This window comes from Scatophagus argus, chromosome 14 (genome assembly GCF_020382885.2).
Source record: "Scatophagus argus isolate fScaArg1 chromosome 14, fScaArg1.pri, whole genome shotgun sequence".
In the NCBI taxonomy this organism is placed as follows: Eukaryota; Metazoa; Chordata; class Actinopteri; family Scatophagidae; genus Scatophagus; species Scatophagus argus.
In genome coordinates, this window is record NC_058506.1 from 10,408,484 (window position 1) to 10,425,216 (window position 16,733).

General features: G+C 40.1%; 1 protein-coding gene across 1 annotated transcript; it reads left to right on the forward strand.

The window, feature by feature from the left end:
- Nucleotides 1–491: 491 nt before the first annotated feature.
- On the forward strand, nucleotides 492–13,934 carry arhgap31 (Rho GTPase activating protein 31). The gene is made up of 12 exons (XM_046411044.1): nucleotides 492–938; nucleotides 3,666–3,768; nucleotides 4,596–4,740; nucleotides 6,295–6,377; nucleotides 6,489–6,596; nucleotides 6,754–6,899; nucleotides 6,992–7,199; nucleotides 7,313–7,434; nucleotides 7,808–7,864; nucleotides 8,009–8,644; nucleotides 8,743–8,879; nucleotides 9,209–13,934. The coding sequence occupies exons 1-12, from the start codon at nucleotides 839–841 to the stop codon at nucleotides 11,219–11,221; spliced, it is 3,858 nt and encodes a 1,285-aa protein (XP_046267000.1). The 5' UTR covers nucleotides 492–838; the 3' UTR covers nucleotides 11,222–13,934.
- The last annotated feature ends 2,799 nt before the right edge of the window (nucleotides 13,935–16,733 follow it).

The window sequence follows — 16,733 nt, forward strand, 5'->3', positions numbered from 1 at the left end:
ACTTCCCTCTTCCTTCAGAACCCGTCTGTTTTTGTTTTTCGGGCCCAGGCTCTTTGCACAGGAAATTGTATACATTGGGAGCATTCAGGAAGGCAGAGAGCAGCTTTCCCGTTAGCTCCAAGTTTGGGCACATGCAAAAAAAAAAAAAAGTGGATAAAAGAGGTCAGTAATTCCTAAACCAGGAGAGAAACACAAGTCAGCTGTTCTCCTCCCCTCACTTCACTTCCCTCCCCTTTACACAGTCTCAACATTTCAAAAATCCCTGCCACACCACTGCCACGACTTCATATCTAAACATAGAATATTTAAAAAAATCTCACGGTGGAAAATGAGATTAAAAATTAAGAAATAAAAACTCTGACACATGTATGCTTCCTCGGCCGCAGAGAAGCCAGTGAAAAGGGGAGACTGTGTGGAATGAAGGAAAAGAGGAGGAGATAAAAAGGAGCAGAGGGAGAGAGAGAGAGACTGGCTGGGGGTAAAAAAACAACAGGAAACCAACTGAATCTAATGCTGTTTCGGCATATCCTTTAAAGATAAAGCAGCAGTGTGCCACGTCCGAGCGAAGCAGCGGTCACACCATGTCTTTCACCTGAAGTAACAACGAATTAAAGGACTTAAATTTAAAATGTGACGTCACTTCTGCTCTCAGCCTCCTACAGTGTGGTTAGTCAGAATGTGAGCGGATGCAGACTTTTGGGAGCTGACTGCTGGGATTTTCTATGTGGCTGCTTTTTTGACCCACAATCTCAACCTTTCTCGGGGGGTCATATGGATCGATCGCCGCACTTCCAAAGATTTGTTTGTTTTAATCATCCGGACTACTAACTGCAACCACATGAAGAATAAAAGCACCAAGCAAAAGTCCAAAAAGAAAGGAAGTGAAAATGCGTTCGGCTGTGACCTGATAGAACATCTACAGAATTCAGGACAAGATGGTAAATGTTTTATATTGTTTTCTTTGAAATCTAACACTCCTTTACAAGAAGCAAACTAAAACTACTTTTTTTCACCAGTTACTTGACTCATATGTAGAGGATAACATCTATACTCAAAATTGAACTTTATTAGTCATGTCTTAGATAATTATAGCTATCACAACCTTTTCAGTGTGGTGGCATTAAGACAGAAAATACAAGAAAGGGTCTGTGTAACAAATATAGGATTTTTTTCCCAAGTTTGTTGCATATGGTAAATGTACTGTAGGTATACATGTGGTTTACATTTAGTAAGGCCATTCATTCAGCCATTGGCTGTATTAAATAGGCATTTGTTACTCTGGGTGTGGCTCCTACATTTTTATGTCAATTTCCTACGGTGACTAGTTCCTATGACTAGTTTGTGTCTGACAAATAACTGGGCGGTGCTGCTGCCGGTGAATCAGAGAACGTAATGAGTTAAGGCGAAAAAGAGTAGAACCAAATGAGTAATTAAATATTCAAATTGTAGTCAGGTTTGTTTGAGAGGGTTGAATTCTTTTAATTCCTTTTCTTCCTTCTGATCATGCTCCTTGTTCTTGACTTACTGTCATGGCTTGTGATGTTTTTTTGGGGTGGGGGGGGCATCATGATGTGTCAAAAAAAACCAAGAGAGCAAAGACAAATCTCCCACGTGCAGAGGTATATGAATAGTTGTGTTGAGGACAACTTTAAGGAAGACCTTTAAGACTGTACGCTCTCTGAGGTGGGGCGTTCAGGGCAGGAAGTGAGGGAGGAGGTTTGGGTCGTACCCTTCCATCATGGATGTCCAGCAGACATATTGTGTTTTTGGATTGTGAGTGCATTGTGTTGCTTTTTAATGGAAATAACTGCATAACACTGGAAGCTACGAACAGCAACACAAAGTTAATGTTAATTTGAGATATAGTGGCCTTATACTGCCTTATTTTAAAATGTATCAGGTAGCGTGATATTTAAGACACTGTACATAAAATCACACAAACTTATAGGCGAAATGGCAACAATGCCAGGTTGTGTGCATATACACTCACAGTCTGTTGCTATTGTATTGTACCGTATGTTAGAGAACATTTTAAAGAGAAAATACTCTTTATCCCTCACGCTTGGAAGCTGAAACATTGAAAGTAGCAATTAAGAATGAAAAACTCTGCGCCAAAGCCTGTGCTGGATGTAAAAAAGGTATAAAACTCACGCCTCAGGATTATGTAGGCTAATTCTCTTATTTGCATCACGCTGCCATTGGATGTTGTAAAGCCAGCCACTAAACAGCAACTTCAATTTCAGCGTTTAATGGAAAGTTTAACATTATTGTAGAACCAAATAGCTTGCATCTGTTGATTGTGTTGAGCCTGAATCAAACTGAAACTTGAAATCCTCACATCATGCACTGATGTGTAGCGAGGAATATTTCAAGCAATATTGTATTTTCGAGTATCTTTAAAAATCAGCCAGTCTTCTCTCTGTGCAGAGTCTGAGGGGCACTAAATGAAGGCTGCAGAGTTGTTCATCATCCAGCATTTGACCACAGGCATGTCACTGAAAGTCCAATTAAGTCAAACAGATGAGAATGGAAAAGGCAGATTCTTAGTGTCCACTGTGATTACTGAGAAATGTGCCATTACTAAGATCTCTCTTTAATTTTGTGGACGATGAATTCTGTTCGCAAGATGATCAGCTTTGTGCTGAACACCAAGAGACACGGAAATATGAGTGGAGTTAAAATGGAAAAGTAACTACCAACAGACCAATTAATTATTAGGACATCATGAAATAAAATAATGTCCATTCCTACAATCAAAAGGTTATTATTTTTATCTACGAAAGACAGATAGGTCATATTAAGTATTGATTTTCACATGTGAATATATGCTCTTTAGACCTGCTTTGACTCATAATTGATTACTTATTGCTAAATATCACGCACTGTTTAGAGGTTAAAAGTCAGTTTGTTGATCCATGTGAGAGTCTAAACGCATCTGAGACACAGAATGTATCCAATCGAAAGTTTTTCTTTACATCTGAAAAGAGTTGGACCACTTTTTAACTCTGGAGAAAAGGCAGTTGATCTTAATTGCTTACTTTGAAAAAGAAATCTAAAGCAATCAGAGACAACACACCTTCAACTTTTTCCAGGTACTGATTTGCAATCAAATCTTATTTTCAGCATTAGTCAAAGGGAAGCTGTCGTCAGACTGAATCAGAGCAAGTGATTTATCTCTGAAGCCACAGTTAAATCTGTTTGGATATTTTTAATAATGCAGCCAGACACAGTTTGTGCACAGAAGGTGATGTACTGTAGCTCAGTGCTGTAGGTCAGTGGTAACAGTTCAAAAGCCGTTTTCTATTAGAGGAAATGTCGTAAGTAATACCAGCTACAAGGACTGGGTGTGTCAGCCTTCCTCTGAAACAAACAAACCATTTTTAACTTCCTGTCAAAGTCCACCTACAATCAGCGGCCCTAAGGAATAGAAAACAGACATAGTGGAACAAACCCCTATACCATGAAGTCAACCTCGTGTGCATTGTTACTGCAGAGAAATTACATTTACAGTTGTTTCCTTTGCCTGCTCTTAAGATTTAACAGGACCATAAAGTCCAGTGTGCACACAGTGAATTTAGTTTAAAAAGAAAACAAAACAGGACAAAAAAAGGTTCTTTAACAAGTTTCTCTAACTGTATATGACTGACGTGATTTCTCAATTTAAGTTCCTCAGGTTCTGAGGAAATGTGCAGAGTTTATTGAGGAACATGGGATTGTGGACGGGATCTACAGGCTGTCGGGGGTCACCTCAAATATCCAACGTCTCAGGTACTCGGTCACAATATTTTTCACATACGGTAATGCTTTTAAATAGGGACTGACTGATATTTTATGGCAACAAAGATACTTTTCATTAGCAACAAAGGACACTGAATATCAATATGCACAACTGAAATACGTCTGCAGTAAAAATCCAAATCTTTGTGCCGAAATGTTAGAATAACCAGTGATGGAATGTAAGTACAATTTACAAGTACTGTAATTCTGAGGTACTTTATTTGAGTATTTCCATTTTCTTCTGCTCCACTTTTTGGAAGCACATATTTTAATTTTTACTCCACTACTGTATTTTGTTAGATTCAGATTAGCCATGTTGCTAGGCTGTTACTCGCAATGTGTAACCACTCACATGTTGTTGTGGGTGTGATAATGAATGAGACCACACTGTGGTGACTACAAACAGAAGGAGGATCCTGCATCAGAGCCAAAGTAGCACATTTTTAAATTAACTTATTTTAGTGGCAATCTGAGATTTTGATAAGCAGAAAAACACCGATTATCTGATCAGAATATCCCATCAGATAATCGGTCCATCAAATCGGTCCAAAAAGTCATTATTATATTGATTGATTATATTGATTTTATTTAAACAATATGGGTTTCTTTGATTAGTTTTGGGCTTGTTCAGCATTTTTGTTTCTGTTTTTCTTTTTTTTTTGATTTTGCCATAACACCAGCTAGGTAGGTAGCTGGTAGTGAATCAGCTAGGTAGACTTGAATCTAACAAGTCATGTGTTGCAATAGCAGTTTGCATAATTTTATACATTCAAAGCATTTGGTTAACTGTGTGTGTGTGTGTGTGTGTGTGTGTGCAGGCAGGAATTCAGCGCTGAGGCGTGCCCTGACCTTACAAAGGAAGTGTACCTCCAGGACATCCACTGTGTGGGTTCCTTATGTAAGCTGTACTTCAGGGAGCTACCCAATCCTCTGCTCACATATGAGCTATACAACAAGTTCACTGTAAGTACATTCAAATCATGTTTACAGTTGTACTTAAGTGAAAAATAAAATCCTGTGATGCCTTGATGGGGTTTAACAGCAGATTCATTCTAAATTCATGCCTTACAAACAGTTCAATCAATCAATAACATGCAGACTGACCCTGACACCAGACGTCACGGAGCGTATTCATTCCACATTGTGTCAGCGTAATAACAGGCCATATTTATTACCATGTTTCATTAGTGTGACCTCATCTCTCAGGCTCACTATTGATGCACTGTTTTCATCTGGAGAATACAAGACTGTTAGCAGATGTCAACCAAACTATAAACAAAGTACATATAAAAAGCATCTATTTCACCCTATATATCAATTAGAATTATCATCTTCATTGGTTAAAAGTAGTTTTGCTGCCTTATAATCATAAAAAGATGGTCCCGGGTATGATAGAACTATTTGTAAGAGGCTGAATGTTTATGGTCTTTTTTATCTTTTATGTGGATTCATGTTTGTGTTTTTCATGTGTTTTTGTGGGCTGCCCTGTCGCCAAGTTGTTCTGGCACTATTTCAAGTTGAAAACACTTTGCTTCTGGACCATTACGGGCGTTGAAGTTTGAAATGAAGCAAGAGAAAAATCATTAGAAATATAATGATATCCTAAAATCAATGCAAAATTTAACTGGCAACCTGTGTGGCCATTAGGGTAGGGACACAATCTATATATATATTAATACCAGAGAGAAGCTTTGTAACGTTTCCTGAAAGAGACTTCAGGGAGGAGCAGGAGACAAGGGAAGAGGAAAACAAACATTTAAGACCTGCTTCATGCTTTCATTTGCATACATTGGCATCCATACATCTTGTGCTGCTCGACCCTGAAAAGAAACACTGACTCATAACGAGTAGTAGAGAGGAACTTTCTCTCCATGTTGTTTTGGAAGCAATGAACTCATGAGCTCTGAACAGAATCTCGACATGTTTAGAAAGGTTGAGTGCTCGGTGTTGTGTGTATTATTAATTAAAACTTCAATTTAGTCTTTAGTCATTTTGAAGCAAATTCTTGGGCTTCGGCTATTAAACATAAAGGCACAAGACTGCATGCTTCAACAAACATGTATGTTTATGACCTCACCCGTGAGTAACATATGCAGCCGACATGCTCAGCTGTTTGGGCCTCAGTCACATGAGCCTGACTCTATGCACTCCAGCATGTCTGTTTACAGTTGTTCAGCAGGGATAACTGTGTTAGGAGGCTAGTTGGAAGCCTGCAGGGCCAGTCAGGGATCATAGCAGCTTTGTTTCCTCAGCACATTCAGCCTGTTTACTGGTAATTACTATATGTAATTAAAGATCATTAGTCAGAAATTCAAGAGAGTTGCGGAGACCACAAGCATGAGAATTCAGTTTATATTGGGGGTTAAGTAGTTTTTGGTTGGAAAGTCCAATCAGACAGTTTTCTAAATCTGAACATAAATAATTAATGCTGTGCTGGAAGGGTAAAGAGATCATGCATCCACATTTTTTACCAATGTGAATCCTTTCAACATGGACATCTATCTGTTTTACATGCAGGAAGTGGTCAAGGTCCAGGGGGATCATGAGAGACTTTTACACATTCAGGGGGTCATCAAAGAACTGCCAAACCCTCACTTCAGGTGAACTTTTTCACTCTAAGTGGTATAAAGACAATTGTACAACTGTCAGTCCCTGTTTTAAGAAAACCATTGCAATAAATGTGACATGAAATCTTTGTCAACTCTCCTCAGGACTCTGGAGTACCTCACGAAGCATTTGGCCCACCTTGCCACCTTAAGCACCAAGACAAACATGCATACACGAAACTTGGCCCTGGTCTGGGCTCCAAATTTATTAAGGTGAGTTCATCTTCAAGGATGCACTTGAAACCAGTGTATACCCTTGTTAACATAGGAGGAAATGCTTGAATTTCTGTATGTGTTTTGAGAAAATATGCATAAATAAATTAAAAAGATTTTAATATTTCTCTATTTTCACCTCTTTGCATTTTCTCAGATCTAAGGACATTGAGGCCTCATCAGGTAATGGAGACATGGCTTTCCAGGCGGTGCGGATACAACAATCAGTGATTGAATTTATTCTAAACCACACAGAGCAGATCTTCAGCAGTGATTCAGTGCAAATCAAACCCACAAAAGAAGGTATGACAAATAAAACAAGCAGATTCTTTTGTGTGGTGAAAGGACTGTCTAAATCACCATTGAAAACAAATGGACGTATTTCACTTCTCCAGGTTCAAGTCTGATGTGTGGGGAGAAGTATGCCACACTCCCCATCAGTGGCCAGTGTGGGCCGATGAAACTGATGAGCCTGGAAGAAGCCCAAGCCCGCTCCTTAAGTCCAAATCATCCTGTGCATAAAGAACGTCAGCGGGAGAACAGTCTCCCTGATACCAGCACTGCTTCACTCTACCACACCGTCATAGACATATCAGACAGCAAGTATGACAGCATTGGGTTCATTCTTACAACAGTGTTCAGTGTTTTGAGTGTTTGCACGTATGATTACTAGTACTTAGTTTGTATTTGCTTAACAATCTCTGTTTATGTGTCAGGAGAAAGTTTTCTGGGAAATCAAAGAAGTGGAGGTCCATCTTCAACTTGGGACGGTCTGTGGACTCAAAAGGAAAGCTGAGCCGCAATGGCAGTGTGTTCATCAGAGGAGCTGGGTTATCAGGTAGTGTCCAATGACCACACACAACCATACATGTTTAAAGGAAAAGTCACTTCACTCAATGTGAGCATCAACAACTCACTGCAAACAACACAGAGACAGACGTGCAACTTTATAATGCATAAATGTGTAAGGAGAAAGATTTTCATTAAAGGACAACTAGGAATACTAACTAGTCGAGCTTGGTGTTGCCAGGAGGATTTACAGAGTGAGGAGATGGAGGAAACAAGAAGAATATAAATTAAGGCTTTCTTCAAATATTTGCTTTTACTCTTTTTTTATTGTAGAATAATGCATATTGTCACTTCAATAACAAACAATCTCTCAGAGAAAACCACTTTGTGGTTGAAGATTTTTAATATTGTTGTTTCTACAGAAAAGGCAGCTCTTCGTCCATCCAGGAGCATGGAGTCCTTGTGCTCCTTACCAACAGGTGGGACTAAAACCTACATACTAATTTAAGAGCTAAATTATTTTCAAACTACAAACTTTGTCTTTGTCCTATTATAAAATGGTGGTGTTGCATCTATTTCAGTTAACTGCTAATTTTTTCATTTATGTTATTGTAACTGCGCAGATGATGACAGAACTGGAAACAGCAGTCCTGCTGGTGGCATTTTCGTTCCAGATGTAAAATCCAGAACGCTGGGATCTGACTCGCTCTATGACCTGAGTGAACACGACCAAAACTGGGAGTTTAAAGGGAACAAAGCTGGTGGGGCAGCAGGTGGTTGGAGCTCCAGCATGAACCAAAAGGGGTCACCAGGTGCCTCTGTAACCCCACAAAAAACACTACCAGAGCAGCTGAAGGTGTACAAAGGTGATGACCTCAGTGGCTACAAGCCCACCTCCCCGAAAAACAGAAGAATGTTGTACTCGGGTTCCTCCCACAACAGCTCCTCTCGGCCCTCCTTTCCAGGAAGCTTCTTCCCGCTGGAGTCCTCGCCGAGGCATCAGCGCAGAGCCGTCAACATATCTGAGCCATTTGCTGTGTCTGTACCCCTGCGTGTGTCAGCCGTTATCAGCTCCAACAGCACACCATGCAGGGGGCATGTCAAGGACAAAGCAGCCACCCTGAAACCTTGCAAAGAGAGCTCAGAACAGAGCAGCAGCATTGCAAAGAGCAACACCTTCCCCCAACTGGAACCCAGGAAACAGGAGGAAGCAGAGAAGAAAAACACAGAGGAGAAGACATCAAGAGTCCTGTCAGAGGGTGAGGACAGTTTCCTTTATTGCATTTTAAAATGACTTGATACCTAACATATTAAAGTCACACATGTATAATGTAATGAAAAAAAAAATCTCCTTCAGATACAAGCAAAGAAGCGGTGCAAGAAGGTTGCAGAGAAATGAATATGTCTGAACTGGAACCGCTGTCAAGAGAGGGCAAAGATGCAGCGCCATCTCCTGGGAAACAACCGCACAACCAGCCCATAGTGAAGCAACTGGTAAATCGTGTTGTGCTTCCACTAGAGCAGAATTATAGATGTCATGTTTTACTGGGTTCATGTTTTCTGTATTATTTGTTTTATAATCATCATTATTTTTGAGTTGTAATCCTATAACTGCATAATTTTCTTTTTGCCCAACTCTCTCACTATTCAAATCTCTTGAAAATTAATGTGAGTTGTGCGTACTGCTCAGATATTTGCCAACATATCTGTGGCTCAGATCAGCACAGTTATAATTATGTATGTTTTAGAGACGAAAAGTGGAACTTTTGGTTATATTCAATCTTTTGTCTGATTTTGTTTGTTTATCATTTATACTTTCTCAGGACATGAAACCTACTGGGAAAGAGTTTTGGTCTGACGTCAACCAAGAACTGAAGATAACTGAACCTGAACTGGACCTGCTGCATGAAACTTTTAAACCTGTTTTTGGCTCCAAGAGCACCTGTGAGGGCATGAAGTTAACGATGGATGTTAAGTCAAAACGAAGTCGCAGCTCTCCGTCTCTGTTCTTGTTGTTTAGAGAGCAGTCTTCAAATACCTCTCTGAGCAATAATGTAATCACCACTGGATCAGACTCTGCAAAGAAACAGCCCTCAGAGTCTGACATATTATTTTATCTTAACAAAAACACAGAAAATACTTGTTCTGCTGACAAAGAAAAGAAGCTGTACCAAAAAATCACATCCTTAAACAAAGATGAACCGACTTCCACCAAACAGTGTCAACTTCCTTTAGAGGAAGACTGTTTAGATAAAGTTATAAATCCTTTGACAACCGGGGATACTCCAACAGTTGAAGGCTCCTCGGTAGCAGATGATACTGACAAAAAATCAGAGAAACATGACATTCCTCCACATGACAAAAACATCTCCTGTGAAGGAGCAAAGAAGAATGTGATTCCTGAGGTGGAAGTCCTCCAGAGGCTGTCAGTGTGTTTGGAGGAGAGACGTAACACCTTGGAACTGCCACACCTTGACAATGACGAAGGATGTGGAGGGAACCCAGAAGAACTGGACTTGGTGGAGCCCTGGGAGGATCTTCACTCCACCAAGCAGTGGGTTACCAGTCCCCTCCATTCACCTGACGTGGAGCAACTGTTCAATCAGCTGTCGCCTTTCATCCCTCATGAGGAAACTCTGAGCTCAGAGGAAGGAAAGATGTCATCTCCTTCAGCTGATAGTAACAAACAATCTCTCACTGAGTACACTGAAAACCTCTCAGGAAACATTCCTCAAAACACCAGCAGCAAACCAAAAGCTAATTGGACGTATTTGCCATCAATACCCACACGGGTCAGTGTGAACAGCAATAACGCGGGAAAATCCAGTACAGCTAAACAGAAGAATACAGTGTCATCTCAAAGGTTTTACAGACAGATGTCTTATGAGGCAGCCGCTTCGGAGAAACGAGAGGAAAATTACTTTTCTAAACACAGGCCATATTCACTGAATTTAGACATGGGGTATCGATGCATCAGAGACATTTCTAATCAGCAAAACCGTAATTCATCAGAGTTTTCCTCTTGCCAGAGAGGATTACTGACCTCGTCTGGAACTGCAAGCAACGCAGAGCTGGAGTTGTTCCTGAGTGACAGGCAGGCACCTCTACGCCGAAATTCAGCCCCGGTCAGTGTGTCATCAGTGCGAACAGCTTTCATGATAAAAACATGCCAGGCCAAAGCTGTGCCCGTCGTCCCTCCGAGGGTGCAGTACAGTCAGATACCTCACTCCAGACAGGGGAATGATTTTGACACAGTAAAGGAACAAGTAAAGGAATACCCTAAAATGAGCAGCGAGAAAAGCAATGCCCCACCTCCTCCAATGATGTCAGATCTAAAGGAGGAGCTGGAGAACAAAGAGCCTCCATCCAAACACCAAAAACATCTAAATGTTGAAAAATGTGCAGAGTCTGTGAAGACCACATCTACTGCAGAGCTGCCAGTCATAACAAGGAGACACGCGCCCAGTCTGGAAGTGTTTGTAGACTGTCCCAGACCAAACAGGGGGAACCTCTTACAAAGGCCGTCCTTCAGGAACAGGCAGAGACCTCAAAGTCTCATCCTGCTCAGCCCTCCTTTTCCCATCATGGACTACCCTCCATCAGGAGATGATGGCAAGCTTCTCTCATCCATCAAGAGTCTGAACGACACATCAGCAGGGAACGTCTTATCTAAAGAGATGGTGGAGAGTTTCAGGACACCGGAGGGGTTCACGCTTCAAAACAAAATGACTATTCCAAAAAGTGGACAGAGACTGGAAACGTCAACCAGCTGCTTCTACCAGCCACAGAGGAGATCCATGGTATTTGACAGCAGGAGCCACAGGCAGATCGAATGACTGGAGGCACGGTCATTGACTATGAGACTGGGTGTGTAAATAGATGCAGTATACATAAATCCTGATTTGAGGAAGAGCTGAGGAAGCAATTATGTATCTGAAAGCCATTTAATGTTGACTGAGATCTTTCGTGGTGCTTAAGCTCATATCTTCAGCAACAAACAAAATCAAAGATATTCCTTTTAGAAGGTAAAGAAGCAAACAGGAACCTTTTGCCTGAAAATATATTCACAAAATGGATCATCACAACTAATTTCTTGCCAGTGAACTAATATCTTAATCGTAATATAATATTTGTTTAAGCTCTGCCGAGATCAATGAAGGAAATGTTATTAAAAGAAACTTCAGAATGGCAGACATTTAGTTTCATACTCATGTCAAGTTACATTAAATGTGAGATACAGAAATAAAGTCAACCCTGTGACATACAGCATGTTTGGTGCTATACAGTCACTGAGTATCACTGCCATGAAAGAGTTAGAGAATTTGTTAAGCATTTATAGGAAAAAGTAGCTTAAGCACAGACTCTATAAAAGAAGTGGATGTAGCCTCCAACTCTGAAAATGGAAGCCAACATGGATGATGGCCAGCAGGAGGCGACTCCACTGAGTGCCAAAGGAAGTCTGAATGTATGTAAGCTTATGAGAAGATGACCCTACCTCTCACTTTATTTATTACCTCAGCGAAGGGGTTCCTATAAAGACTTTATGGTCTCAATCACGGGTTTCAAGAATTCCTCAACACAGCGTGATGTTCATATCATAAACAATGGTTCCATGTAAAACAGACGATATATCAGAGTATGCTTTAGGGCATGGCTACTTTGAGACTGACAAATTGCTACCACTCTGACCTGTCAGTCAAGGTAGGGATATAGTAATGTGTATCCATAGCAGTGTGTACTTCTATACTGCAATGAATTTGTTTTTAGGGTATTCTCCTTGCTTTCATCTGAGAACGTTGACCCTTCCACAGTGTGTTATCAGTTCAGGAAACCGTAGCATTTCAGTCGCCTAAAAATGTCTTATCCAGCGTTCATTGTACAAAAAGGCACTCTAAGGAATCACTTTTACATTTTTTCCACACATTTTTTTTGGCTAGCCGAAATTTGCATCTACAAGTTAACATGTACAATGGATGCACCTTGCTTACAGAGGTAACTAGCTAGTGTTGGCAGATAAAAAGAAGCTAAAAAAAAACAAGATGGCAAAATGCCAAATTTAAGGTAGTCCACAGTTATATATGTTACATCCACTTCTTTTATACAGTTGATGAGCTTAAGTCTAGGGCTTCTAGTCTTTTCAGGAGTTTTCAATCATATCTCACAGTCTTTTTCAGAGAATGGAGTATTTGTCATGACATAAGTTCTTCATGTACCGAAGAAGACTGCGAGGTGTGGTTGAAATCTCCACATAATCTCAAGCAAGTTGATCCTATGTTATAATCTTTTATTATCATTATTATTATTATTTAATTCATAGGGATTAGTTTTTTTTAAATCTGTTCCTCCTTCACCCTCCTTTTCAAATGCAACTTTTTTCCAGGTTTCATTGGTGAAAAAGACATTTGATTGGATGAAAAACAGCGCGTGTCCGTTCAGGAACGTAGCATTAGTTTTATGTCTCTGCAATATTTTGATGTACTGGATTCTGCTATAACAGTTCCAGAAGAATCAGAATAAAATCAAGTTAAACAAATGCACCCCATGTGTGTCACCGATGTCATGACATATAGTTGGATCATTCAAACCTAATGACAACAACAGCCAGAGTTCATTCTGCATCAGATTATGGACATTAAGGGCTCTGAACGCAGGAAGAATAAAGTAAAGGTTAATAAAAATGAAAAGACAAACTAAAGAACTGACTTTTGATCTGTTTAACAGCCATTAATCAGATCATGTGGATGTGTTTATTTATTTCTTCATAAGCATACACTCGATACTTACTGTATGTGGCTATTGGCTCTGTGATAAGTCGATGTCAATGTGATTTTTTTTTTTTAAAGAACTAATATTTAAAAGGAAATTCCCTTTATTGATTTAAATATATTGCAATCTTAATGAATGGTATTTACTCAGAGAAGAACTTCAGTTCATGTGTATCTTTATTTTCTGTAACTACATTGTGTTTTATGGCATTTTTATTTGTTGATTGGTTTTTGACTGTAATGAGAAGCAGTATTGTAGAAAAGATGTTCTGAACAGTAAACTGGAGGTTGAGTGTGTGCACACTGACTGTATTTGATGTGTTTGGGCTTTGATTGGTGCTTTGAATCAAAGTAAGATGATGGTTAGCTCCAGGTTTGTTTTGTTTTGTCTCTTTTCTTTTCACTTTACAAACATGGGATCTGATGGTTTTTTGTTTGTTTGTTTTTTTACCTTTTGTTCTATTTGTGGCTGATTGGCCATTAACATAACATGTTAAAGGAGGTGACAGTGTATTTTTCTAGAGACGCAGAAGTCAGTGAGGTGTGTTTTTATACTGTAGGCTGGATGGACTGGATGAATGATCACAGTGTTTTATTTGTTTTGTAACTTTTGTAAACTTGTCGATAGTGAAAATGATTGATTGGACAATATGTATTCATAGGAAAAACAACACATTTTGAAACGAGAGTTTTGCCTTAATTATCTATTGATGGCACCATGATGAAATGTACATAAGGCACTTGATGAGTTTTTCTACAAGAGAATAAAAAGTTCTGAAAATCATATCATTAGTCAGTGGTTCTGCTGACACATTTAAAATATATAGCATTAAGTCGTGAATTTTAACGAACTGGTCAAATCCAACTCACCAGTTAAAACTTTGATTTTATTTGGTGAATGTTTCCATTCACCAAATAAAGGTGGTGAATGAGGTCTCCATTTTGCCAAGCAATTTTTTGACTACCCAGTGTAAGTGTAAGTAACCACTGGGTTAAACATTACAGGACAACAGGTATCAAGTGTCATTTCACACTCCAAATTAAAATGACACTAAATCAAATTTGAACCTTGTCATGTTGTGTTTTTGCCAAGTGAAGCACATGTTAAGCAGCTTTGTGATTACTCATTTTCCTCTGGACACTCTTCTTACGCTTACATCTCCCTCGAATTCAAATCTTAAGCGTTTCTGTCAAAAAACTTTGTGTCTCTCTCTGTTAAGTATTTTAGCTAATGCATATGGAAACCCTGTCACACAAGTTAAACATACTCAAAGGTGTTGCTGAAATAGCGCCTAAGTGAGCGTCAGGTCTGTTAGTCCGAGTGTTAAAACCTGCCAGTGATGGGACTGCCTCTTTTTCTTCAGAGTCCAGAGAATTTCATACAGTCCTTCATAAAGCAGCTCCCTGAGAGGGCCGATATAAAAGAGTCTGCAGTGCTGCTGAGTGAATGAGGAGCATTCAAGAGGCCCCCTGAGACTGATGGGGCCCTTTGGAGTTGTTGATTACATGTGATGTGGTTAGAACCTGTACAACATGCATGCTTTTTTTTTCTTGTTCCTGTCTGAGATTTTAACTATACGGAAATATCACTGTAGGCTTCACAGCGACCATGCTGTTTTCAGTATTAATAAAATGGGATTTTATCGTCAGAATTCTACAACAGTTTTATGTTAATAAACCCGCTCTGGTCTTTGCCACCAGATGACGCTCCTGCTCCACACTGCGCATCTGAGTGAGCCACTAACAGTCAGAAAGACCTTCTGAAAACGGTGATTGTCTGCTTCAGGTAACGTGAAGTGCTGCAAACACGCCACATAAAGCGTGACTGTGGATGCGACACAGAAAACACCACCGCTCAGTGAACCATGCTCCAACATGTCTCGCTTTCATGTATGTGTGTGTGTGTGTGTGTGTGTGTGTGTGTGTGTGCGCGCGCCCCCCCCCGTGCGTGTAGTTAACCTTCACTTTACACTGGCCTCACACTGTTGTCTTTTTCAGAATAAATTCTCACTTTAAACTGCGTGATTTCATATTGACGTAAAGTCAAACAAACAGCCACACGTCAGAGTCATTCAGCAGCTTAAATCTCATTTCTGCTGTGATCTAAAATATACGATAACACAATTACATCCCGGGCTCACAAGACATGATACACAAGCAAGAAATAAGAAATAAACTTCTATTACAACGTGCAAGACATGCTGTAAGAAATGACTCTATGGAGCTTTAATTTACATATCTTTATTTTTTTAATTACTTGCTACAACACATGTTTTTGGCAACCTCGGAGATCAGGTGGGCCTTTCCTTCTCACGTTTCTCCGCTGAGTCTACGTGCGGGCTGACTGGGGGTGACAGTGAGTGATAGATAGAAAAAGTCCACTGCAATTTTATCCAAATGCCACATCTGATGTTTTGACCAAAATCTCATTCAACAGCATTCGTTTTTGGAGCAGTCGGTGGCGCTTGCAGAGGTCACTTCCATGTCTGCGCAGTTCATTATTTCCCGACCTTTGACACTGCTTGTGTATGGGCCGAGAATTAAAAAGGCGCATTCTGAGCACACTGAAAAAGGCAAGCACGGTGCGCGCGTTGAATATTCAATTAGAGAGGTGGGGGACTGAGGAGAAGTGAAGCTGCGTGCCAGTCCTTCATCTTACATTACTGATTAGCTGTTAAACAGATTATATACAGCTGAATGGGTTCAAATGTTGCGTCAGAAAACAGTCGGGGTTCAAGGGAATGGCGAGGGGTTTCCTTCCCCGCCACTTCAGCAGTCTGAACGCACTTTGTCACCACTAACTGCTCCATAATGAAACATGGGTCTGTTCCGTTTTTGCCACTTTAACCAGGGTCGGTTTGGAATAATAACGATAATAATAAAACATCAAGAGCAACAGAAGCTGTTCCTACCCATCGAAGCAGCAGGTCGAGTTGTTTGGATGAAACTGCACCAAAATACAGCAGCAAATACATGTAACACAAGCTATAAACAGAACTAATGTTTAGCTGCCTTCCCGATGTTTATGTAGAAGTAAAAACTTCGCCATTTCCTTTTCACACAAACATGATCACGTTTCTGTAGTTTTATATTAGTCATCTATTTCCTTCCAATAGATTGTGTAGGCACAGAGTGCACGCAAAGTAAAAATAAGACTACACCACACACCACGAAGCAACAAAATGTGAAGATAAAAGAGCAGCAAACCATTAAATGTTCTTTAAAAGATTGTCTCTTGAAAATAATTTCCTCTCTTCCAACAGTAACTCAGTGCTCTGCATTTTCAAACGAGGTTAGAAGCCTGGAGCAGCAGACATCTCTGCTTTAAAAGTGAGTAAACCAACACGCTATAAATGCACTGAAGTGTTTCAAAGTTTATAAACTATTTTGTTAAAGTTAGCAGGTTAACATGTTGGGTTTACTGCACACATTTACTAAGGTGGATAAGTTTAAAGTAGTTGAATGTGCAGTGCCACAGCAAGCCACGCGGGTCCAAAAGAGCTCTCATTGAGAAGCCACGTGTCCGTTTCCAAAGCCTCTCCAACTTAACCACCTCCTTTGTACGACTAACCCACATCGGCAG

Bases quoted from the DNA above. Each gene is read 5' to 3' on its own strand.
- arhgap31 (XM_046411044.1), top strand. From the start codon at position 839: ATGAAGAATAAAAGCACCAAGCAAAAGTCCAAAAAGAAAGGAAGTGAA. The intron at 939-3,665 runs GTAAATGTTTTA...TCTCAATTTAAG, and splicing joins ACAGAATTCAGGACAAGATG to TTCCTCAGGTTCTGAGGAAA. The intron at 6,378-6,488 runs GTGAACTTTTTC...AACTCTCCTCAG, and splicing joins CTGCCAAACCCTCACTTCAG to GACTCTGGAGTACCTCACGA.